The sequence below is a fragment of the Engystomops pustulosus genome, chromosome 3 (assembly GCF_040894005.1).
Source record: "Engystomops pustulosus chromosome 3, aEngPut4.maternal, whole genome shotgun sequence".
NCBI classification, from domain to species: Eukaryota; Metazoa; Chordata; class Amphibia; order Anura; family Leptodactylidae; genus Engystomops; species Engystomops pustulosus.
The window spans coordinates 97,246,827-97,272,616 of NC_092413.1; the positions used below are offsets into that span (position 1 = coordinate 97,246,827).

General features: G+C 41.1%; 1 protein-coding gene and 1 long non-coding RNA gene across 5 annotated transcripts in view; one reads left to right on the forward strand and one right to left on the reverse strand.

Annotated features, from left to right (window-relative positions):
* LAMA2 (laminin subunit alpha 2) overlaps positions 1 to 25,790 on the reverse strand; it is a 567,760-nt gene that overhangs the window by 41,591 nt on the left and 500,379 nt on the right. For 2 of the 4 annotated variants that reach the window (XM_072141561.1, XM_072141560.1), the window contains 5 exons: positions 24,790 to 24,952; positions 23,995 to 24,139; positions 22,597 to 22,735; positions 21,967 to 21,984; positions 4,511 to 4,631 (listed from right to left, as the gene is read on the reverse strand). In XM_072141561.1, coding sequence (XP_071997662.1) covers positions 4,511 to 4,631; positions 21,967 to 21,984; positions 22,597 to 22,735; positions 23,995 to 24,139; positions 24,790 to 24,952 — 586 coding nt within the window. The remainder of the gene's footprint in view (positions 1 to 4,510; positions 4,632 to 21,966; positions 21,985 to 22,596; positions 22,736 to 23,994; positions 24,140 to 24,789; positions 24,953 to 25,790) is intronic. The other 2 variants (XM_072141562.1, XM_072141563.1) reach the window with 1 other exon arrangement.
* LOC140121672 (uncharacterized) lies at positions 999 to 2,244 on the forward strand. Its single transcript, XR_011854152.1, has 3 exons — positions 999 to 1,050; positions 1,639 to 1,807; positions 2,165 to 2,244. It is a non-coding gene; the product is annotated as an uncharacterized lncRNA (long non-coding RNA).

Genomic DNA, 25,790 nt, shown 5'->3' on the forward strand with positions numbered 1-25,790 from the left:
AGCAGGGAACGGGCGGCAATAAGGGGATTACGGAATAACAAGGAATTCCTTATCAAAGAGGCCGACAAAGGCGGCAACATTGTCATTTGGCCAATACAACAATATATTGCAGAAGCAAAACGTCAATTAAACAACCGTGAATTCTATGTACCCTTACCATCTGACCCTACACAGGTGTTTAAAAATAAAATTGATCGCACCTTATTGGCTGCCTTGACCTGTGGCATCATCAACAAGAAAGAACATAGATTTCTGACGGTTGAGGACCCCAGGACTCCAACATTCTATATGTTACCCAAAATCCATAAGTCATTACAGGAACCACCAGGTAGGCCAATAGTGTCTGGAATCGGGGGACTTAACGTGAAAATCTGCTCTTATATTGACTTTTTTTTACAGCCGATGGTCAGCAAACTCCCTGCTTTTACACGAGATACAACGCATTTGATCCAACAGATCAAGGACCTATATATCCCGCCCAATACGCTCCTGGCTACATTAGATGTTGAATCGCTTTATACCATTATCGACCATCAGGTGGGTATTGAGGCGACTGAATACTTTCTGGACAAAGAAGGCTCTCTAGACCGTCGACATGACTCTTTTATTGTGGACCTGCTATCCTTGGTTCTTTACCAGAACTACTTCATCTTTGATGGAACCTATTACAAGCAGGTTTCAGGAACGGCCATGGGTGCGCGATGCGCATCTGGCCACCTATAAGACACACGTTATGGGATGGTATAGATATATTGATGACATCCTCTTGATCTGGCAGGGGGGCCGTGACGCCTGCATTGATTTTGTCCGGGACCTGAATTCGAACCCCTGGAAGATATCACTGACATGTTCAATTTCGGAAACTCAAGTGGAATTCTTGGATTTGAAAATCCAAGTGGAGGGAACTCATCTTTCGACCTCACTTTACAGAAAACCCACTGCAACTAATAACCTAACTAATAACTAATAAGACGCAACTGCAGTAACGTTACGGATTTCCAGGCGAAGGACCTTACTGATCGGTTCAGAGCGAGAGGATACCCCAAGAAGGTAATCTCGAAAGCGTTCCTAAGGGCTAGGGACAGTGACCGTCAGACCCTACTACAGCCAGCTAAACGAGACACTGATTCCAAACCCTGTCTTGTTACCACTTACAACAATCAATGGAGGGACATTTACCAAATTCTGCAAAATAACTGGGACATCCTCCTTAGTGACAGTAGACTTCACATGCATATCCCAAAAAAACCAAAATTAATCTCTAGAAGAGCTCAAAACTTGAAGGATGCATTGACATCTAGCCACTTCCAGAGACCTACAATACCCATTGGTACGGGCCTACGTTTAAGAGGTTCCTTCCCCTGCGGGGATTGTTCTATCTGTCCCCGCATGGTGGTCTCTAAAGACTCTTTTCTACATCCGAAGAATCACTCCACATTTAGGTTACGTGACTACGTCAACTGTAGGACCAAAAATGTAATATATGTTCTACAATGTTCGTGTCCTATGATATACGTGGGACAGACAGGACAGGAACTTAGAAGACGCATACAACAGCATCTTTCGTCCATAACAATGGCGCCGAATGATCTCTCCAGGGGCAAAACATTGTCCACTGTAGCCACCCATTTTTTGCAGGTACACCATGGTTCAAATCACAGCCTACGGGTATGTGCCCTGGAGAAGATCCGCCGGAACCCAAGGGGAGGAAACTACACAAAGGAACTCCTAAAGGCTGAATCCAGATGGATCTACCACCTTGATGCACTCTCTCCATTGGGCCTCAATGAAGACCTACTCTACACAGGTTTCTATAAGGACTAATCTGGTCACCCCCATACTCACCATTTTTGTTGTTTTTCACCTAGTTTATCATATCACTCCTTTGGTCCCTTATATAAGTGATTATTTTTTATTCTTTGTCTCATCTTGGACCTCCTATATTCAGTTGGCATTTGGGCTAGTCCAAACGTTATGCACCCTCGGGTCCATACGTAGGGAGGCGCACTCCGTCACACTGACCCCTCACTCACTTCACTTCCTGGTCACAATTTGTGACCCCTAATACACCCTACATACACCCCTTGTGCATGTTATTCAGATTTTTTCGTGTTAATCTGTATCACTATTTGTAATGCCCTCTTTGTTCTTCTTCTTGTATTAGACTTTGTCATTACTACGATTGTGATCCCTTACCGACACACCACTTCTTCTTCGCTGCATTCGGATGTGATGGTCCCCCCTCTCTCCCTCCACCTCAAGAATCACGCATGGACACTGGATGCTTGACCGGAATTTTTTTTCTTTTTTCCTTTTTGTCTGTGTCCTTTGGTACGAGGATACCTCATTGATCTTTATAACGGACTGGTTCCAACATACGATCCCGCCTCCACTTATCAGTTGCCCCTGGCACCTGCTGTTCTCCCCCTCTTTCTTGATCTTGTTTCTTTTGCCTTTTACTCTTCCCTATTCCCTTACCTTATCCCCCTCTCTTTCCCCCTGTTTTTGTCCTCCCCCCTTTTCCCCTTTCCTCTTGTTCTGTTCCCTCCAGCTTGATGGCTAGATATATTCAGTGTTCTATTATTTACCTTCTTACATATTTTTGGCATATTGTATTTCTTAACTTTGTCATTATTGATACATAAAGTATGTTTTTAATCCAGCCCAGCCCTCATAGCCGCAGCCATTCATCTATCAGTTCACCACACACCTATATTCTATATTTTATCCTATGTATTAGCACCTTTTCCTTTGGGTTTTTCCATGCCCTTAGCTTCAGCATAAGACACATGAATTATTCCCGACCACACTCGGGACATCTACATGCACACACCTATGTGTATATCGATTTATACTCACATTTCTTGCATATAAATATATATTTATTTATTTATTCGTTTATATTCACTTTTTTATTTTTAACCAGTTATTGCACTAGCACTTTACATGTTGGCATTGGCTTTTGCTCCTGCTTATTTAGCATATAATTGTTTAGTGTGTGTGGTTGTATGAATGGGCTTATTTATAACTGACAGCGCTCTGTCAGTCGCGCATGCGCCACAAACAGCGCTTTATCAGTCGCACATGCGCCACAAAACCTTTACAGATCGCGCAAGCGCCAAGGGTTTTTTTCTCTTTCTTCTGCGATACCGGAAGTGATGAATTACCACTTCCGGTACATGACACACACCGCGGAACGCATACTTCCGGTTGGCGCCCAACTGCAGCTGTTTCTCACTCTGCTATGAGGGCTGGGCGGACTATTTATTCTGTGCCCCCACACTACCACCTTACCCCTGAGGAAGCCTGGTGACCCAGGCGAAACGCGTGGGGATTAGTGCCCCCAGTGCCACATCTGGATACCCTCCACCTAGGTAATATACAGGTTATTTCTTTACTTTTTGGATGCTGTATTGATTACAATTGCTCCACACTACCTACCAAGTTTACCATGCTCTATTAATTTATTTTATTTCCTGTATTTACTACTGTTTTGTACTACTAACTACCATGCACTGGGGACTAGGGTATTTTGTATAGCACTTTAAGTGCTTTTTAAATTGTTTTTATACCTTATCTTTGTGTGTCTATGTAAATTAATAAAAATTGTGTTATTTACCTATCTATGGGCATCCGCCTTTTTTCTTCAATTTTTGATATATATTTCATTGGATGCTTTTGCTGATACCTTTGACCCATAATTATTGGGTGAATTAGAGAATGTGTTATTTTGTTATCCTGGGTATATTTAAGAATGTTGCCTTCATGGGATTACCCCTTTAATCGTGCCACACTATAATTAGGCACAACTAGTATGACTGAAAATGTAAGCTCTGTTCCTTTTACATATTGCAATGTGAGTTTAGCATGTATGATATAACTTATGGGTTATGATGACCCCCCCCCCCCAAGGAAATGTGTACACTGTTTTAATCAATATGTGACCTTTCAGGGTAACTAGATAACTTAATTCACTTAACCAAATGTCGCCCCCCTCAATTATCTTCTCTGTGAATAGAAAATGATAATTGATGTAGAGAGAGTCACTATAAGCTTTTTGTCCCATGTGTCATATGTTGCATATGGCTGCATAGGACTATGAAAAACTACACTACAAAACCACCCTGTCATAATCTGGCCTATGAATTTAGGATAAATGGTTTGGAGTCAGGAAACCAGCAAAACTATGTACTGAACAGGTGGGTAAATGTTCCATCATGGTGTTTGGTATGCCCAGATTAGTAACACCATGCTGGCTAAATCTTCTCCTTAGGAGAAACATGGGAAAACATATGAAATATTAAGGGATTATTTCCTTAAACAGAAGACCTATGCAAACGTGCAAAAATGTGTATGACTTTTCAATGGTTAGCAGAACATAATTCAAAGCACCTTAGGTTCTGGAAGATTTTGTTGAGAAGATTGCAGGAGGACCAGGTAAAACTGATGTGCCAACATTATTATTGTTGTGTAAAAATAGTCATGATAAACACAATGTATATAGACCTACCTCTAGAGAACAGCCTTTGGTTAATCCAATGTAGTCAGAGCTGCTAAGTAAATTGTATGGTGTTCTGGACACCTCAATATCCTTCAAACAGCCAGCATACTTCTTTAAATTCACCTCTGGCCTAAAAAATTAACATAAATATAATTTGCCATTAAATAGCTCTAAATAAAACTTCAGAAAAAAAATCTTTAAAGGCAACCTGTCATCTGTTTTTCACCAGTAAAGCTTTTTTTTTTATAAAATTTGACAATACATATATAGTATAGTACAGTATAGCATAAATATACACAATTAAGATGTTAAACTATAACTGGAAGCTGTGGAAATTACATCAATATTTGTTCCTAATATGTAGACTATACCTGCATAACCAATAAACTACAAGCTACATATTTTACACTAATATATCATACTCTTGGAACAACACTTTACTTACATTTTCCTCTTATACAAAAACAAATTTAGTATTTTATACCTCTTTATTTATACTTCTTGCCTCTAACCACTAATCACTACATAAAACATATCTTCCTCCTTAATTTAAAGTCATATGAATGTGCTTCAGAAGACTTAAAAGAATCATCTACATTAAGTTGTGAGATAAATCCCAAACTCAAAATTTGTGTCCTGAAATTTAATTGCCTTTTAATATAGTAGTTGATTGTGTGGCTAAAAAATAGGAAGTTGGCAAAGCCAAACCTCCTATGTCTTGAGGACAATACAGATATTTTCTACCAATCCAATCTGCACATATTCTATCCATAGTAGCAAAAATCTGTTCCGAATCCTCACAGGGGAATTCCTGAAAAGATAAAGAGCATGGGGAAAAAGACCATTTTAATTAACCCCTTAAAGACCAGGCCCTTTTTGGTTTTTGAGTTTTCATTTTTCACTCCCCACCTTCAAAAATCTAACTTTTTTTATTTTTCTATGTAAAGAGCTGCGTATCGGCTTGTTTTCTGCATAACAAATTGCACTTTATAATTTATAGTATTTAATATTACATGACATGTAAAAAAAATTCCAAATGCAGTGAAATTGGTGAAAAAATGCATTCACAACATTTTCTTGGGGGCTTGAATTTTATGGCTTTCACTGTGAGCTCCAAATGACATGTCTTCTTTATTATTTGGGTCGGTACACTCACGGGGATACCAAATTTATATAGGCTTTTTAAATGTTTTTATACATTTACAAAAATTAAAACCTCCTGTCCACAAAAAAAAAAGAATTTTGCCATATTCTGGCACTATTAACTTTTTCATACTTCAGTGTACAGAGCTGTGTGGTGTCATTTTTTGAGACTTTTGATGCTACCATGTTGAGGACGGTACAGCTTTTTGATCACATTTTAGTGACTTTAAAATTTTGCAAAATGACAAAAAAGTGGAATTTTTAACTTTAGGCGCTATTTTCCGTTATGTGGTTAAACACTGGGAATAATCATAATATTTAAATAGATCAGACATTTTGGGATGCGGCGATACCTAACTTGTTGATGATTTTTACTGTATCCGTTTTAGTTCTTTTTAATTTATGAATTTTTTACTATTTTTCAGACCCCCTAGGGTACATTGATCCTACCTTATACTGCCATACTACAGTATAGCAGCATACAGGTATTTTGCACTTCATCTATAACAGTATGCAAATTGCACTTTGTAATACATGGACTAAAAAGAGACAGTCTTGGCTCTCTTTTGTTCCCTTGGCTCCCGAGGCTGTCATGGTAACAGATCGGCACTTCCTGGGGACATCACGGGGAGCAACGATCAAAGCCAATATGGCGGCACCATGCAGCAAATGCCCACCTTGTATGCAGAGTTCTCATCCCATTAGCCATCTGCATACACCTGCAGCCACCATGTGACATACTATTACGTTACATGTCGGTAAGGGGTTAATAGAGTGATTACCAATAAATATTTGGACGTTTAGAAACTGTTAGCATGTAGAAATATTTAACATATTTTATGTGATTTAAGAATTTATATGAATTAACATTAAGAGTTCAGCTCTTTGTTACTTGAGTCATTCGATAGCTTAATGGCCCACCTTCATCAAGAACAGTGCAAACTGCACTTTGTGCAGTTTCCCTGTAGAGGGTGCAATGTATGACAAATTCATGAACCAGTCCAGCATTGTGCACTTTCTTCATGCTTTAGAATAGTGGCGCATGATCCAACTGTGCATCAGAATGCCCCTTTAGGTGCACATTTTTTCTGTCTTGTGGAACCACGACACAAAACTTGTACAAACACTTCTTAAATACATGTGAAATCATTTTGCACATTTTTTCAAGTGCAAAGTCAGACTGAAAACTTGTGCAAACATGTGGACCAATATGTTTTTTTTTTGTATTTTTGCATGATTCCTGTATTTTTATTACAATACAATATCTGTCAACGTCTTTATGTGTGCAAATTCTTTATTCCAGCAACCCTATTCTTCATATTAATATCATATCAAATGATGTTGACTTTAGGTTGCTTGCATCCTTTGTACATTAAATATTTCCTTCAGACAATAACAGCTTTCAATCTACTTTCCCTTTAACAAAATACCTGTAGTGAATAAATAAAAGAAAAGGGTTTTTCTCTCTTTCATCTTAAAACAAAGGTTGCTTTTCAAGATAAAAGCTGTGAGCGTTGCTGTTATGCGAGTTATAAATGACCTGAGTACTTGTTCAATTTTTAAGTCAATGACAGTTGTTGAACACTTTTGAACCTTATCGCTTGAGGCCCTTGACAATTCAATGTTCTATTTTTTATACCAAAGTTGAGAATAATGTGTATTTGCACTAGAATATATTCATATCTAAAGCTATTATTATTATTTGTTCTCAGGGGTAAGGGGAGTATAAAGTACTCTAAATTTAACAAACCAGCATGAGCTTTTCATGGTGGCCTTCAGCAAGTGAAAGGGAATATGTCACCAAAAATCAACTATTGTTTAAAGTTTTTATGTTAAACATATGTTTAAAGAATCTAAAGTGATATTTTTTTTTTATTAGATGTCACCAATAACTTTAAAAAAAATTCTGTAAGTTTTTCTTCTTTACTGATTGATATTTAAAAACATATTTATCAAACTTTGATTGAAAAGGATATAATAAAAAGTTTCTTACATTTACTTGTTATAATCATTTCTACAAACCACTTTCCCCACTTTTTCTTCTAATGCTCCCTTCATTCCTGATAAAATGACTTTCTTTCATAAATATATGTTAAATTCTACCTTGCATGTTCAAAAGGCCTTTACAGCACTGGCTAACTGCTCCCTCTACCCTCTGTAAAGGCAGGGGCGCAACTGCCATGAGGCGAGATAAAAAATTTGCAGCTCTATTTGCCGCCCGTTGCCGCTCGAATTGCCCACCAGATAAATTGCACCTTTCCGGCTGCTGGCGTCACTCCTTTCTATACACAGACCGCAGATGATGACATCACGCCGCCTGTGTCTCTTAGCGGAGCTGCGGCTCCCGGAAGAGCTGCGAGAAGCGGGGAGCCATTCGCCGAGGGAGCACCCTGCCTCGAGGTAAGTCTCAGTTTTTAAAATTTTTCCTGGACAAGGAGCCGAATACTGCTATGAGGGATAGGGGTGGTGTAGGCTGCTATATATATCTATGGGGCCTATTTACAGTCGGGGGTCTTTATACATTTATATGGGGCTGGATTCCGTTGATACTGGGTGGGGGCTTCCATGTATATATAATAAATATATTTACGAGGGGCTGAATACTGTATTTTCTTGGGGGATGGTCTGCATATATTTATATGGGTCTGGATCCTGTTTATACTGGGGGGGTCTGTATATATATCTTTACGGGGCCAGATTTTGTTTATAATGGCGGGTGTCTATATACATTTATACGGGGCCAGATAATCTTTCTACTGTGGGGGTGGGGTCTGTATTAATAAATTGGAGGTTTTGTATATATAATTGATTGGTGTGCTGTGCATGCTATTATTCCGGATATGAGTGTACCCAAAGGTGGATAGAGAAACTTCAGGTGCTCGGTGACATCCAATTAAAACATTAATTTCTTTATATTAAAATAAATAAAATCGTGACACGTTTCGGCCCAGTACATGAGCCTTCCTCAGGCATAATATCACATATACATCAACCTTCTTTTATACAGATGTATTGACACGGGGAACCGGAAGCTACTACCGGAGCGGGTGACGTCATCCCGTACTCACGGTAGCACTGGCTCAACTTTATTTTCCATTTTTTACACAGTATCCTATTATATCCTATTATATTTACAGAGGATATACATATGCACTGGAATACAATAAAAATATAGATAGTAACAATTATAGCAGCCGCGGCCGCTTCCCCCAGCTACGCGTCTGAAATTTTTCCCCTTCGGGCTTCCGTAGGTTGCTCAATACCTGGCGGCGCTGGTTGCATAGCAGCTGTGGCCACGCCTCCCAGCTCCGTCTGGCAGCCCCATGCTAGTGACAGTTGCCTAGCGGCAGGACACTCAGCAACATGTCACTTCTGTCATCCCGTTTCCGTTCCTTTCACGTCAATAGTGAGTACAGAATAGTGCGAATAGTTATAATTGTTACTATCTAGTGGCAGGCTGTATACTACAGGGCCTGGCAGGCTGTATACTGGGGTGGGCTGTGACCATTGCATTTCCCACCCCCGGCTTATACTCCAGTCAATACTTTTTTCATTTTTTTGTGTTAAAATTAGTGGTCTTGACTTATACTCGAGTATATACAGTAACCGACCCAAAATAAAGGCTTCATTAAAAATTGTGAAAATGCATTGCAATTATCCCTAAATAGTTCCTTCCCATGGCTGCAATGTTACAAAAATCAGTTTGTAAACTTAAATGCAACCATCTGATGTGAGTCCATCACACTGAGTCATGCATAGTAAATTTTGTATTTCCCGGTCTTCTTGTTCCTTATTGACAGGCTATGATAATCTGCTGTATAAAGACCTCTGTTACATCATTAAGCACTTAAAGTCATGTGACGAGGATGACATCACAAAGGTCATGTTACATTTACCTGTTGAAATCCATAGAACGGATTAGAAGTCCATGCAGACATGCACTGATTTCATGTGATCAGATGCATACTTGGTGTACAGTTTGCTAATGTTAAGAGGCTACAGGACCTGTGATTATGTCACTCTGGTCACATGACATGCTGAGAAGAGGCATGGTACATGGATAGCAGTAGAAGGGAGGGTCTGGCCCAACAAAAATAGCCTTCTCTGATGCCAGGGAATATAAGATAAAGTTGATTTATGGGGATCTGAGAGAAACATTTTTTAGCTAAAGAAGGGTGTCAGTTAATAGGGCTCTATAAAAAACTGTCACTACATGTATAGGTCATGTGCAGAGATGGGCGAATTGATTCTAATGATTCTAACTTCGGTTAGAGTTTCAGGAAAAATTAAATTCGCCACAAAGTCGAAGTTTATGCTGATTCGCGGGAACGAAGTAGTTTTTTTCCCCTCATGTTTCTGCTAAATGGGCGCGAGAACAACGTGTTACATAGGGCAGAGAACTCTGGGAAGGAGAAAGGAACACCCCCGATGCAGACCTGTAAGCCAATCAGCGACCGGCAGGCTTATGCGATGTCACACAGCCCTATAAAACCCAGCCATTTTCTATCTCAGCACTTCACACTTCATGTTGTAGCGTCCAGCTGCTGCTATAGTGCTGTGCGATTCTTGCTGCAATCCCTTGCTGTTCTCTAAGGGGGTTCTATGTACCCCAAATAGCAGTTCTATTTAGTGACAAAATCGAATAGGAAGAAATCTGTTTGACTTTCATGCATCTGCAGTAGCGATTGGTGGTCTAATCCCTGGTTGTTCTTTAAGGGGGATCTGTATACCCCAAATAGCAGTTCTATTTAGTGACAAAATCAAATAGGAAGAAATCTGTTTGACTTTAATGCATCTTCAGTAGCGATTGGTGGACTAATCCCTGGTTGTTCTTTAAGGGGGATCTGTATACCCCAAATAGCAGTTCTATTTAGTGACAAAATCGAATAGGAAGAAATCTGTTTGACTTTCATGCATCTGCAGTAGCGATTGGTAGACCAATCCCTGGTTGTCCTTTAAGGGGGATCTGTATACCCCAAATAGCAGTTCTATTCAGTGACAAAATCTAATAAGAAGAAATCTGTTTGACTTTCATGCATCTGCAGTAGCGATTGGTGGACCAATCCCTGGTTGTTCTTTAACCCCTTAAGGACCAGGCCCTTTTTCGTTTTTGCGTTTTTATTTTTCACTCCCCATCTTCAAAAATCTATAACTTTTTTATTTTTCCATGTACAGAGCTGTGTGATGGCTTATTTTCTGCGTAACAAATTGCACTTCGTAGTGATGGTATTAAATATTCCATGCCGTGTACTGGGAAGCGGGAAAAAAATTCTAAATGCAGTGAAAATGATGAAAAAACACATTTGCGACATTTCTTGTGGGCTTGGTTTTTACAGCTTTCACTGTGCACCCCAAATGACATGTCTATTTCATTCATTGGGTCAATACGATCACGGGGATACCAAATTTGTATAGGTTTTATAATGTTTTCATACATTTACAAAAATGAAAACCTCCTGTACAGAAAAAAAATTCTTCATTTTGCCGTGTTCTTGCGCTAATAACTTTTTCATACTTTGGTGTATGGAGCTGTGGGTGGTGTCATTTTTTGCGACTTCTGATGACGTTTTCAATGCTTCTATTTTTAGGACTGTTCGACATTTTGATCACTTTTTATAGAATTTTTTCTATTTTTCAAAATGGCAAAAAAATGCCATTTGCGACTTTGGGCGCTATTTTCCGCTACGGGGTTTAACGCAGTGAAAAACGGTTATTATATTTTGATAGATCGGGCATTTTCGGACACGGCGATACCTATTGTGTTTATGATTTTTACTGTTTATTTATATTTATATCAGTTCTAGGGAAAGGGGGGTGATTTGAATTTTTAAGTTTTTTTAATATAATTTTTTTTTTTTACTTTTTTTTATTTATTTTTTTTACTATTTGACAGACTCCCTAGGGTACTTTAACCCTAGGTTGTCTGATTGATCCTACCATATACTGCCATACTACAGTATGGCAGTATATGGGGATTTTGCATACCATCTATTATAATGTGCAGATCGCACATTATAATAGATAGCCTCGATCATGACAGCCTGGGATCTTTGTGTGATCCCAGGCTGTCATGGCAACGGATCGCCGCTCCCCGGTGACGTCACGGGGAGTGACGATCGGAGCCAAGATGGCGGCGCCCACGCGCCGCCGGCTCTTTAATGCCGCCGGCAGCTGTGCCGGCGGCAATCAAAGGGTTAACACCCGCGATCGGTGCAAGCACCGATCGCGGGTGTTAGCGACGGGCGTTTGCTTCATTATGAAGCAAATGCCCGGTGAGTATGAAGAGGGCTCAGCCTGTGAGCCCTCTTCATACTCCCCCATGCGCAGTAAGACGTAAGGGTACGTCTTATTGCGCTATGGGGTTAAGGGGGATCTGTATACCCCAAATAGCAGTTCTATTTAGTGACAAAATCGAATAGGAAGAAATCTGTTTGACTTTCATGCATCTGCAGTAGTGAGCTGTCAGTTGTGGGGTATCTGTATAACGCACATTGCAATACCTTTTGGGGGCTCTAGTTTACAGCCAGATTTATGTGTGAAATCCACATAGTTTATACAGTGATTTTCGCTGTCAGTTGTGGGGTATCTGTATAACGCACATTGCAATACCTTTTGGGGGCTCTAGTTTAAAGCCAGATTTACATGTGAAATCCACATAGTTTATACAGTGATTTTCGCTGTCAGTTGTGCGGTATCTGTATAACGCACATTGCAATACCTTTTGCGGGCTCTAGTTTAAAGCCAGATTTACGTGTGAAATCCACGTAGTTTATACAGTGATTTTCGTTGAAATTACACTGTCAGTTGTGGGGTATCTGTATAACGCACATTGCAATACCTTTTGGGGGCTCTAGTTTACAGCCAGATTTACGTGTGAAATCCACGTAGTTTATACAGTAATTTTTGCTGAAATTACACTGTCAGTTGTGGGGTATCTGTATAACGCACATTGCAATACCTTTTGGGGGCTCTAGTTTACAGCCAGATTTAAGTGTGAAATTCACATAGTTTATACAGTGATTTTCACTGAAATTACACTGTCAATTGCGGGGTATCTGTATAACGCACATTACAATACCTTTTGGGGGCTCTAGTTTACAGCCAGATAAACCACTATGTCAGACAGAAAAGTGGCAGGTGGAGCAGGCAGAGGTGGCAGCACAGTAAGGGGATGTCGCAGCAGGGGTGACTCTGTGAGGCCAGAACTGCCATTGTCATCTAGTGGCAGTGTGTTGATCAACAACCCAAAGGTTGTTGAATGGTTAACTAGGTCATCCAATTCCTCAAAGAGTCCGTAGGTTCCTCTGATACAACAATTAGTTGGCATGGCCCAGGGGCAGGTCAGTGGACCTCACCTTTCCTCAACCAGGCTCTGTCCTGTTCCTTTCCCGCAGCCAGAGAGCTACTAGGTGGTCTGGGCTCCGCGCCACTATTCAGCGAGGACGAAGTGTTTGAGGACAGTCAGCAGCTGCTTTGCAGTGAAGAGGTGGGGCAGACTTCAGCTGCTTCCTGCAGTAGGCGGGCTGTGCATACTGACATCAGTGAGGAGAGTAGCAGTAACTGGGAAACGCAAATTGACAATGATGTAGCGGATCGCACTTGGGAGCCGGGTGTAGCAGGGGATTCATCATCGTCAGGCAAGGAGAGTGTCAGCTTGCGGAGCAAGCAGCAAGTCGCTACTGTGACTGTGAGTCAGCAGGGTGGCAGCAGTGCGAGGACGGGAGCCAAATGTCCACGGGGTACAAATCCCGAATCGCAGGCCCAAGGGGCTAAGCGAGGCAGCGGCGGTAGTAGTCGCTCAGTGCAGTGTGTTGGCGGTAAAATTACCACCTCAGCGGTGTGGCAGTTTTTTGTAAAGACACCAGAGGAGCCGAGGGTATATGTCGTATCTGCGGGCAGAAAGTGAAGCGTGGCCAGGGAGCTAACCTTGGCACCAAGGCCCTGCACCAACACATGCAGCGTCACCATCCAATGGCCTGGGAGAAACAGGTGTTAGATGCGGTCCATCCTGCAGGCGCAGCAACAGCAGCAACACCTAGTGGCACACATGCTGTTTCAGCAAGTCAAGGCTCCAGCACCTCTGCCGAAGGGAGCTGTTTGTCTTTGACATCATCTCCCGGTCCAGATGCTCCAGCTCCTCGCTACGCATTGCGCCAGCAGTCGTTGAGCGAGGCGATTACAAAAAGACAACTCTATGCGTCCAGCCATCCTAAGGTGCAGAAGCTGACCGTGCTCTTGTCGAAGTTGTTGGTACTGCAGTCTCTCCCTTTCCAAGTCGTGGACTCTGCACCCTTCAGAGGTACTTGTGCCAAACCGAGGTGGAGAGTTCCAAGCCGCAATTTTTTTTCCAAAAAGGCTGTGCCAGCCCTTTACCAATATGTACAACAGAAGGTGGGCTAGACCTTGAGCTTATCAGTTTCTTCCAAGGTGCATGGCAGCGCCGCCGTATGGAGCTGCAATTATGGTCAGGGCCAGTATATGTCCTTTACGGCCCACTGGGTGAATGTGCTTCCCGCCCAGCCACACCAACAACTTCAACAAGAGACGGCGCTTTCTCCTCCACGTTTTCAAACTGCTGCTCCTGTGCCAGTGTCCGCCCCCTCCTTCTCAACCACCACCTCAACCTCCACAAGTGCTGCTCCATCATACCACATGTGCAGGGCACAGCGGTGTCAAGCAGTTCTACACCTGGTTTGCCTGGGTGAACTATGTCACACAGGGGAGGAACTGCTCCACGTCATGCAAGAAGAAATCAATGTGTGGCTTTCTCCGCGACAACTAAAAATCGGAACCATGGTGACATACAATGGGAGGAACATGGTGTCCGCGCTGCACTGAAGAGGGATGGTCCATGCGCCCTGCATGGCACACGTGTTCAATCTGGTAGTCAACAAGTTCCTGAAGTCTTACACCCATCTGCAAGACATTCTAAAAATGACCAGGACACTGTGCACGCACTTCAGCCATTCTTACAAAGCCAAGCACACCCTCCTCGAGGCCTACCCCAACATAGTCTGATATGTGATGTTTTCACCCGTTGGAATTCCAGCCTCCATATGTTAGACTGCCTGTATGAACACAGAAGCCATTAATGATTTTTTGATGATGCAAGCGGACCATAGTACTCCCCTGTGTAACTTTGCAGCTCATGCATGACACCTGCTGTTTGCTCAGGCCTTTTGAAGAGGCCACATTACTTGTCAGTCGCCAGGACTGCGGGATGAATAACGTCATTTCACTGCTTCATGTCCTGGAACTCATGCTGCAAAATCTGTCTGGTCAGGGCACTGGAGAAGTGGAGACTACATCTCATGGCCACATGAGTCCGCTGGGGGCTGAACTGGAGGAGGAGGAGGAGGACATTGGAGCACAAGCAGAGTCTGGTGCAATTTGTGGTTTTTCTACTCAGGTGACAGGAGAGGAGGATCAGGAGCATCCGGAGGAGGTAGAAGATGAGGCAGATAACCCAGAAGCACCGTGGCAGTATACTGTGGATATGGAGACCGGGAGTCACTTGTGCAGATGGCCCGCAGCATGCTGCTTTGCCTAACTAGTGACAGCCGAATAGTCAACATCCGGCATAGGGATGACTTTTGGCTCTCCACCCTTTTGGACCCTCGCTACCGGTCCAAAATGGGTGACTTTTTTCCTTCTGGAGAAGTGGAGACTACATAGGGATGACTTTTGGCTCTCCAGCCTTTTGGACCCTCGCTACCGGTCCAAAATGGGTGACTTTTTTCCTTCTGCTGAGAGGAAGGAACATCTGGCATACTATAGAGAAATACTGAGCACACAGTTGGCCGCTGCCTATGTGCGCCATTGTCCATCCTCTGTCAGGTCTGACCGGGGGATTCCTGGCAGTCATTGCTCACGTACTACTACCACGGCTGCTATGGGGAGCTGGGGGGAGCAGTAACAGTTCCATCAACAGTGGCTTAAGTCTGGATTCCTTAATGAGCAATTTCCTTCACCCGCCTAGTGAGGAGGGTAGCCGCCACCGGCAGCAATACATGAAGCAGACCCTGCACCAGCAGGTGGTGGCCTACTTGGACAGCACTTTAGCACCTGAGGTAGAGGATCCCATGGACTACTGGGCAGCCAAACTTGATGCGTGACCGCAACTTGCGGAGTTTGCAGTAGAGAAGCTGTCCTGCCCGGCCAGTAGTGTGGCATCAGAGCTGGTGTTCAGTGCGGCGGGGGCCATCGTTACTCCAAGGAGAACCCGCTTGTCCACCCGTAATGTGGAGAGACTGACCTTTGTCAAGATGAATCAGGCTTGGATTGGCCAGGATTTCAACTCACCAATGCCTAATGCATCAGATTAGATCAGCCATGACGCCTCCTCCAAACGTTGAGAAATGAGTCGGGGTTCTAACTACCTGCCTCAGCTACTATTCTGATGCTGCCACCCGCCTGATGCCACACATCTGCTGCTAGTTGCACCATCTGCCTCCTACCATCTTTACCAGGGACTGGAATTGTCCGCCACACTATATCATGGTGCCACTCTGCAGGCTCCGGCTGCTTCTGATGCCACCTTCACACTATATCATTGTGCCACTCTGCGGGCTCCTGCTGTTGCTGCTTCTGATGCTGCCCTCACACTATATCATTGTGCCACTCTGCGGGCTCCTGCTGTTGCTGCTTCTGATGCTGCCTTCACACTATATCATTGTGCCACTCTGCAGGCTCCTGCTGCTGCTGCATCTGATGCCGCCTTCACACTATATCATTGTACCACTCTGCGGGCTCCTGCTGCTGCTGCTTCTGATGCCACCTTCACACCATATCATTGTGCCACTCTGCGGGCTCCTGCTGCTTCTGATGCCACCAACACACTATATCATTGTGCCACTCTGTGGGCTCCCCCTGCTGCTGCTTCTACTGATGCCACCTTCACACTATATCATTGTGCCACTCTGCGGGCTCTTGCTGCTGCTGCTTCTGATGCCGCCTTCACACTATATCATTGTGCCACTCTGCGGGCTCCTGCTGCTGCTGCTTCTGATGCCGCCTTCACACTATATCATTGTGCCACTCTGCGGGCTCCCCCTGCTGCTGCTGCTACTGATGCCACCTTCACATCATTGTGCCACTCTGCGGGCTCCTGCTGCTGCTTCTGATGCCGCCTTCACACTATATCATTGTGCCACTCTGTGGGCTCCCCCTGCTTCTGCAGCTACTGATGCCACCTTCACATAATTGTGCCTCTCTGCGGGCTCCTGCTGCTGCTTCTGATGCCGCCTTCACACTATATCATTGTGCCACTCTGCGGCTCCTGCTGCTGCTGCTGATGCCACCTTCACACTATATCATTGTGCCACTCTGCGGGCTCCTGCTGCTTCTGATGCCACCAACGCACTATATCATTGTGCCACTCTGCAGGCTCCTGCTGCTTCTGATGCCACCTTCACACTATATCATTGTGCCACTCTGCGAGCTCCTGGTGCTTCTGATGCCACCTTCACACTATATCATTGTGCCACTCTGTGGGCTCCTGCTGCTGCTGCTTTTGATGCCACCTACACACTATATCATTGTGCCACTGTGCCGCTCTTGCTGCTTCTGATGCCACCTTCACACTATATCATTGTGCTACTCAGTATAAAAAGAGTGCACTCTTTGGTGTTATAGTGGGATCTTGGCCCTCAGCTCAGTCCTCTCGAGCTGGCACAGATGTTACCTTGTCAGGCTGCGTTCCCGCTTCGCTTATTTGGGGAAGTTGGCCTATGTAAGTGCACATGGAAGTGAAGAGTGAAGCTATTCTAAGAGTAGCGGCTGTCATGTGCGTGTCATACTACAACAGCATTGTTTGAAGACCAAACCACGCTCCCTATGCATATTTAAGCATAGCACAACGTTCTACAACACCCTACAGGCTCTCTGCAGCCAGGAAATTTCTGTTTTTTTAACGTGATTCGTTTTGATTCGATTCGGGCCGAATCAAATTTTTTCGAAAAATTTGGCGAATCGGGTCGAAACGAATTTTAACAAACACGCCCATCTCTAGTCATGTGGTGATAGTTTCTCTTTAATAGACCATGGGACTGGAGTAAAAAAAAAAAGTGCTACCATAGTAGACTGCAATTAATGTCTACCTGCCGTAGCTTTATAAAGATTGTAAATAGATGTCCTCATATAGCCTCTTTTTGTCTGCATATGTCAGAAGACAACATATACATAGATACAGATCTATAAATACACTCAAAATGTTAATTTTTATCATTTGAGCGTTATATTATACTTTATGTGAACATTCTTAATTTCTTGCTATGCTTAATTTGTATTCATTGCCATAACCTTATACTACTTATACTATAAAATATTTTTACTCCTTATTTATCAGTTTAAATATTCTACCAAATAGTTTTTAATTCCCAAATGTTTTGAGCAATATTGAGCACTGCAAATGTTTCCTTAGTGTTAAACATTTGGGAGTTAGTCAGATATTAAATTATTCCCCACAGTTACAGATGTTTGTTAGAAAGAATGCAAATCATACTTGGAAACAGATGTCACTGGTGAAGTACCCAGGACTCTCACCATCATCTATGCAGGGAGTTGACAACCATGACATCTGTGATCATTGTGTTTTCTTATTTTCTAAATCCACTACTCTACAAAAACAGTGGATGATGTATAGTTCATGGAGTGATGTATGTTACATTAAGTTAAACAGAGTATTTACTTTTTTGACATCCCTGTGTCAATGTAAACCTTTACTCTACTACATATATTACCACAACACAATGTACAGTTACGTTCCAGACTATACATTAGGTTCTGCCTTCTTGTTCCGTTCATTGGCCAACAGCTACTTAAAAAAATATTTTAAAAAATGTTTAAAAATATAAAAACTGACCATCTATCTGCTCATCATCTCAACCATATTTAATTATGCAGCATCATAAGAAATGCAAAAATAAAACATTTTTAAAGGTTTTTAAAAAGTCACACATTTTCCAGTATGGAAACATCCAAAAATTCAGTTTATTTTGCTAAAATAAATAGCCTACTTTAAGAAGATGGCAAAACAATAACTTTTTTCAGAAAAATGATTTTCACTGTATAACACAAGCAAAACAAAACATTCAAAGTTATGGCGTTTAAAACTTGATGTAAAAAAGTGAATATTGTATATACTCAAGTATAAGCCGACATGAGTATAAGCCGAGATACCTGGAAAAACCTATTGACTCGAGTATAAGCCGAGGGTGGGAAATGCATTGGTCACAGCCTCCCAGTATATGGCTGCCAGCCCCCTTAAGTATATAGCCTGCCACCCCTTTTAAGTGTATAGCCTGCCAGCCCCTTTTAAGTATGTAGTCTGCCAGCCCCTTTAAGTATATAGCTGCCAGCCCCTTTAAGTATATAACCTGCCAGCCCCTTTCAGTATGTATTGCCTGCCAGCCCCTTTAAGTATATAGTCTGCCAGCCCCTTTCAGTATGTATTGCCTGCCAGCCCCTTTAAGTATGTAGCCTGCTAGCCCCCTGTTGCAGGTAAAAAAAAACTAAAAACTTACTACTCACCATTCCTCTTCATCTTCATGCCGCAAGTCCGCAGCAGCTCTGTGGCCGTGCCTCTTCAGTGGCCGCGCCTCTTCTGTGGCCGCACACTCTGTGACTTGCGCACGGAGCTGTCGGAGCCCTGCAGACAGCATGAAGACAGAAGAGGTGCGGCCACGGACCTGCCGCGGACCTGCCACAGACCTGCGGCATGAAGATGAAGAGGAGCTGTCTGGGTCGTCGGAATGGTGAGTAGTAAGTTTATATTTTTTGTATACCCGAGTATAAGCTGAGTGTGGAATTTGTAGCACAAAAATTGTGCTAAAAAACTCAGCTTATACTTGAGTATATACAGTACATTTCATTTTTTTGGTTTTCAAAAGAGCTTTATTGAAAGATATAGAAGTAACAGTACAGATTTTTTGATGTCACAAGTATATACAGTACATTTCTAATCTATACATTTGAAACTTTCCAACACTGGAAGAAAGTGCTTAGATAATTTTTTTTTTTATGTTTGAATAGGAATAATTATGTATACATCACATTTTAGAGAGTTAGGAGCTCCATCTTTGGAATAAAGAAACAGAAGAGTAATCACTAGGGTCTTCTCTGAACAAATATAAACTCAGCTTGTAATTTACAATACACAGAGGTTTTTATCCACCATTTCTCTTTCTGTATACGTAAAATAGTGGGGACAGGTGGCACTGCGTTGTACCAGAGGGCCGGACAGAGGCGAGTGTAAAAATAAATAAATAAACATAATATTCAACAACCCCTTTTAAAAGAAGTCTACCGTCAAAATCATGCATGAAAAACCAGGGGCTTTGTGAATCTGCAGTACGGAGGGGCTATGTGAACCGTCCCAGTAGCTAAATATTACTATGGATTACAAAAATAATAAGATTACCACAGTCACAGTGCCTGGATCTATGAGTAAATGTCCCTTGTTTATCATGCTTGATTTTGATGGTGAACATAAAAAAAAGGAAAGCACTGACATAGTGCGGTACTTTCAGGTGTACAGACCTGAATATACACTCCACTCCTTAGGTTGTGTTCAAGCAACAACTGCTTATTGCACTTCTTATATATACTTAATCCATGGGCAGCATCGGATGGCGCAAAAAATGATGGGTAAAGTGTTACATCCAAAACGAGGGTTTGGGGCTGAAACTTCACAACCAAAAAAATTCCAGTTGGTCACTCCAATTCATGGAAAATTACAGGATTTTATTTGAAAAATAATTAATATTAAAACCACAAAAGATTAAATTATTTTAAATTATTTAATCTTGTGTGTTTTTAGTATTTATTTTACAAATAAAGCCTATAATTTTTCCATGACGTGAAGCACCCAACTGGAATTTTTTTGGTGAGAAGTTTCGGCTCCAGACCCTCACTTTGGATGTTGATTTTGATGATGGATTTTGAGTGCTTGATTTTGGAAGGATGCCTCAAAGTTTTCGTGGAAACAATTGTGGGGTGTACATGTCTCTGATAACTTTGTTTCATTTTATTTCTTTTAAACAAAAAATGAAATATATATATATGGACAAGCAGGGCAGGCAGCAGCTCCCGGCATACCCAGCAAGTCCTGGAGGCCCAGAGCTGCTTAGAGGACCCACTTTAGGCAGGGGAGGTGTGTCCCAGGAATTCAACTCCCGAGTTGAATACAATAATATTGCCTTAGGGCACTTTCTTTGGGGCTAAATTTGGGAGATATAGTAAAGGTGCCTGCAGAGGCTCTGTTACCCAGGGCCCTACTTAAACCTGGATCTCTATTCCTGGAGTCTGAATGTCCATATCTGCTGTGTAATGAACAGACTGTAACACATGCAATCCCACAAATAGAAACATGTACAAAGCAAAACTCACATGCATAAGGGGCAACAACACTCATCATCATTTATTATTATTACTTATTATTGTTTTATTTTGTCATGCTTTGTTCACTCGTGCAGCTGCTTTTTATGTTTTTACAATATATATTATGATCACACAAAACTAGTTGTTAGACTTTGCATCCCACCTTGGCATCATAACTCTAGTTATTCTATCTCTCCACAATTGCTACTTTATTTTCTATGCCTACTGGCAGAAACAAACAGAGTTGGATAGATTTTATAAAATATGGTAAAGGGTATCTCTTACAATGTGCTACTAAGGCATTCAGGTGTGTTTTGCATGTTTATATTCTTAGGATTCTTTTCCTTTCACTTGCTGTCATAAGTAAATATGCCCATGCTGATGTTTTAGACCTCCTAGGCAGTTTTATGCAGGAATGATGGATCATTTATAAAGGGAAACTATTCATTTTTTATAACTAACCAAACATTGCCCAAAGCATAATTTCTTGCCGTTGACATATGTATTCCGTCTTGCTGTTGATTCTTTGCTTCTTCTATCACTAATTTATATGACTCTGACCAGGTTTGCAAATGCATTGTCCAAGTTTTAAAGTAATTGGTCTTTGTCCTACTGTGTACAAATTGCTGCTACTATGGAACGTACATTGAAGCTAGCTTTGTTATTCTGTAGCATCTCTTGCAAAACAAACCCAGCAAGTAGTTCACAGCTGTATGAGATAGCTGGAAGGAAAATGCATACTCTAGGCAGCAGAATGTGAGACGCATGGGGTCAGCATGAAGAACAACCTTGAGGTGAGATTGTCTTTACTTTTACATATTAGGAACAGGAAATTCAGTTCTACTTTGTTACAACGTCCAATCCCAATTTCTTCATGAACCATTATTATCAAGCACATGCACCTCTTGGGCAAGCAGGATATAAATAGAAATTGTATTTATTACCTTGCTTTCATACTGGGACTGAAGTTTAATAAAAGAAAAAAGTATACTCCATTATTTTCAGCCAAATAGCAATCATCTCTTACGGTAATCTTATTATTGATATTACAAAGCCTAAATCAAGACGCTCAAGTATAAAAACTGGAATTTTATTAGTCTACACACATATTGTACCAACTTAGTAACTTATTTTATATTGAAAACCCAAATCTATTATCAACAGATGGGAGTATGCACTGTTTATTAAGTGACATAGAATACATAGCGTTCCCGCATAAAGGCAGTAAATATATGAATAGAATACTAAATGCATACCATCCATGCAGTCACTGATATGTAAATAAAGTATAAAAAGCCATCTTTTCTGTGAGTACTAATTACACAAATAGTATATTAAAATGCCATGTTTGTAAAATTGTAATACCAAGTATAATAAATGGTTGGAATTGTAATACATTCTATAAATGGAACAGTGAGATGAGAATTTAAACATGCTCAAGTACAGATGTAGGAGAGCTTTATTTGTTCTAGGACTATATTATTGTAATACTGTAAGTTGGTTGCCTGTGGTGTAAAAGACAATAGCAGTAGACAATAAATTAGGTTTTAAAGACTACAAATTGTAGACATTACCTTAGGCTTATCAATCCAGGAAGGCCACCAAAGTAGATCTTCTCATCAGCTTTTAGGTTAAGGCCAAAGTTACTTCCTGTTGACATGGTAGTTATTTTTTCCTCTTCATTCGTATCCAAGTCCACGATCGAGAAGTTAGCTAAGAAATAATAATGATTATTAGAAGAAAAAAAAATATTCTCCTGAATTGAAACGATGGCAACTTGTATTAAATAATTATAAAATATTGAAGCAATCTAAAATAAAACCATAATTAGAAATAAGTTAATCTAGTTTTCAATTTAGTATTAATGTTGATTTTCATGCACCAAATAAAATGTGAATATTGACTGTAATTGACTATTTATGGTGTCTGTTATTGTCCACTTGCACCATGTCCGTAAGGCTTCCATTAATACTGTTTTATTAAAAATAAATAAATAAAAAGAATATTTCAAGAAGACAGAACCTTTTTATAAAAAAACAAAAACTGTCTGAGGACTAGAGGTGGATATATACTAGTTTCTAGAACAATTAAAGCAACATGAGTTTCGATAAAACAGATTTAGACCCAAAGCCTCAGAAAGGTAAATCTTGAATGATTAGCTCATCTCTAACTAAGGTCACTTTCACACTGCTGTAGGCTCGCCTGGCCATAGCTCGGGCAAACATACAGCAGAGCACTGGAGTGGAGGAGCGCTGTTCACATCTCCCTCTCCATAGCAAAGCATTGCACCCGGCTGTTTCCTGTGCATGGTATGGTAAGGTGGCCCACGCGATTGCACATGACCGGGCGCCATAGCGGTTTATGGGGACGTTTATTAGACCATGCGTCCCCGCAACGGCAGTGGCCTAACACAAACATCTAACGGTAGCTGAGTGGTTAGCACTTCTGCCTTGCAGAGCTAGAGTCCTGGGTTCTAGTCCCACCCAGGTCAACATCTGCAAAGAGTTTGTATATCCTCTGTGTTTGTGTGGGTTTCCTCCGGGTACTCTGTTTTCCTCCCGCACTCCAAAACATACTGGTAGGTTGATAAGATTGTGAGCCCTTTGGGAACAGGGACCAATTTGTCATGCTTTGTGCAGCGCTGCGCAATCTGTGTGCGCCATATAAATAAAAAATTATTATTATTAACTAACATCTCGTACACAAATAAGCTATCAAAAGTGTATAGTATAGGGTGGTGAAAAATTGGCCGTTCTCTTCCTGATTACACTGACTGGCTAGTTATGATCTAATATTTCATTGCTTCTTTTTGCCAAAGGACAGAAGGTCACATATGGCAACATATTATGCTGACCGATCCACATTTAGGATTATTATAAAGTAATGTATATATGTGTAACATCTACTAAGTTCAGCCACTATCATAAACAGATTTCACATGCAGAATACTAGGAATGCACATTTGTACATACCTTGTTTCTGTATTCTAGACAAGGTAAAAGATTTCCATTTTCCATCATTATGATTCTTGTTGGTAACTGCAGAGGCTGTCCCCGATCCCAGATCATAGCTAACTTTTATACGCCCATCACTCAGCTCGACACTCATGAAATCTTTCTGTTAAAAAAAACCGAATAGCAAAGCAGTATAGCAGCAACACATATATCTTTCATAGTTCTTTCGCATAACAAATTCTGCTCTGGAGTGAATGAAAACATACAGCACATTAATAGGAAATGTCTGACACTGGCTGTAAATATGATTTATGGAAAGTGAATATTAATATCACAGCGAAAGAGCTAATAAATAGATTTTTACAAAGAAAACACAAATCAATGTTACAAAATAGAAATACAAACAGAATTGATATAAATGCAAATAAAACAAATCAAGTTTACTACAATCACAAATTTATGATTATGTCTCATCGTCCTTATATCAACTGAATACAGCTACATTAGTTATGAATGTTTCTTCTATGCACTGGTCTCTATATATTCCATATACTGCAGTCACAGAGACGTCTTCAGATCCTTTTACTAAAATCTTTAATAAAAGCAGGCAGGTTTTACTCTTGGTGTCGCCAACTTTTATAAAAGGATCAAATGTAATAAATATATCCCATCTGAGCCTGTACTGCTCCATGTGCTCAATCGCCAGTACAAATGTTTGGAGATAAGTAAGGTTTTCTTGTACATTAGAAAGCTACCACCCAATGGAGAATAAATTACATAGTTTTTTATGTTTTTATTCATATGTTGTCTTACCAGGTCATTTGTTGCCAGGTACATAAGCAGAGCATTTGCGGTAAATGTTTTAAATTTAAACATTATTGTAGAAATATTTGGGTTCCAACGAACAGGGCGGCTGACCAGTGCGAATCCCTCTCCATCAAATTGGACAGTCCCTTCACTATCAGCCACCTGTGGGCTATGAGAAAAGAACATAGATTTTACATAATGCTGCACTGATAAGCAGTCACAATTTGCATTAATACTGCACACTATAGAAGAATAGCTCGCTCCGACCACAGGTGCTACATGGGGTAGATTACTGCTGACACAGCATATTTCCCGATGCCATTTCATCTCTGATGAAGAGCTAAACTACCATTGGCTCCACAGCATACTAGTACAACATCAAGCGCCAAGAGGTGTTTTCCATTATTTAATAAATAATTGTTATTGTTTGTGTAAAGAAGTTATACAATTTTCTATTATTCTTTTTGTATCAATTGCTTATGGATTTCTAGATCTCTGCTTGCTGCCAGTCTATGGGAAGCTTCATTGTTTACTTCTGGTGGATAGTAATCTGCTCATGATCATGTATTGTCACACAGGTGCATAGCTCATTATAGCACACAGCTCTGATTATTCTCTGTGTTACTATCGAGGCGTGAATCTGTCTGATGTTACATGACTATGGTCACATTAGTATCCACTGGAAGTAAACATTGAAGCTTCCTTTACGCGGACAGCAAGCAGAGAGCTAGAAAACCATGAGGAATTGATACAGAAAGTATATTGGAAAATTGTATAATTTTTCATTACACAAGCAATTTAAATTATTTCCTGAAGGTGTGCAGTCCCTTTAACACTAAACGAAAACCTAAAAACAACTGGATCTGTGCTCAGGGTAGTGGTTAGAAGCTAAATATTCACTTAAGGGCTCCTGTTAAAGTAAAAGCTGGAGTTGCCATTACAGCTTCTGGCCACTACACAGGGGCAGCTCCAACTACTTCCAGGTCTGTCAAGTCAAAGAGAAAGTA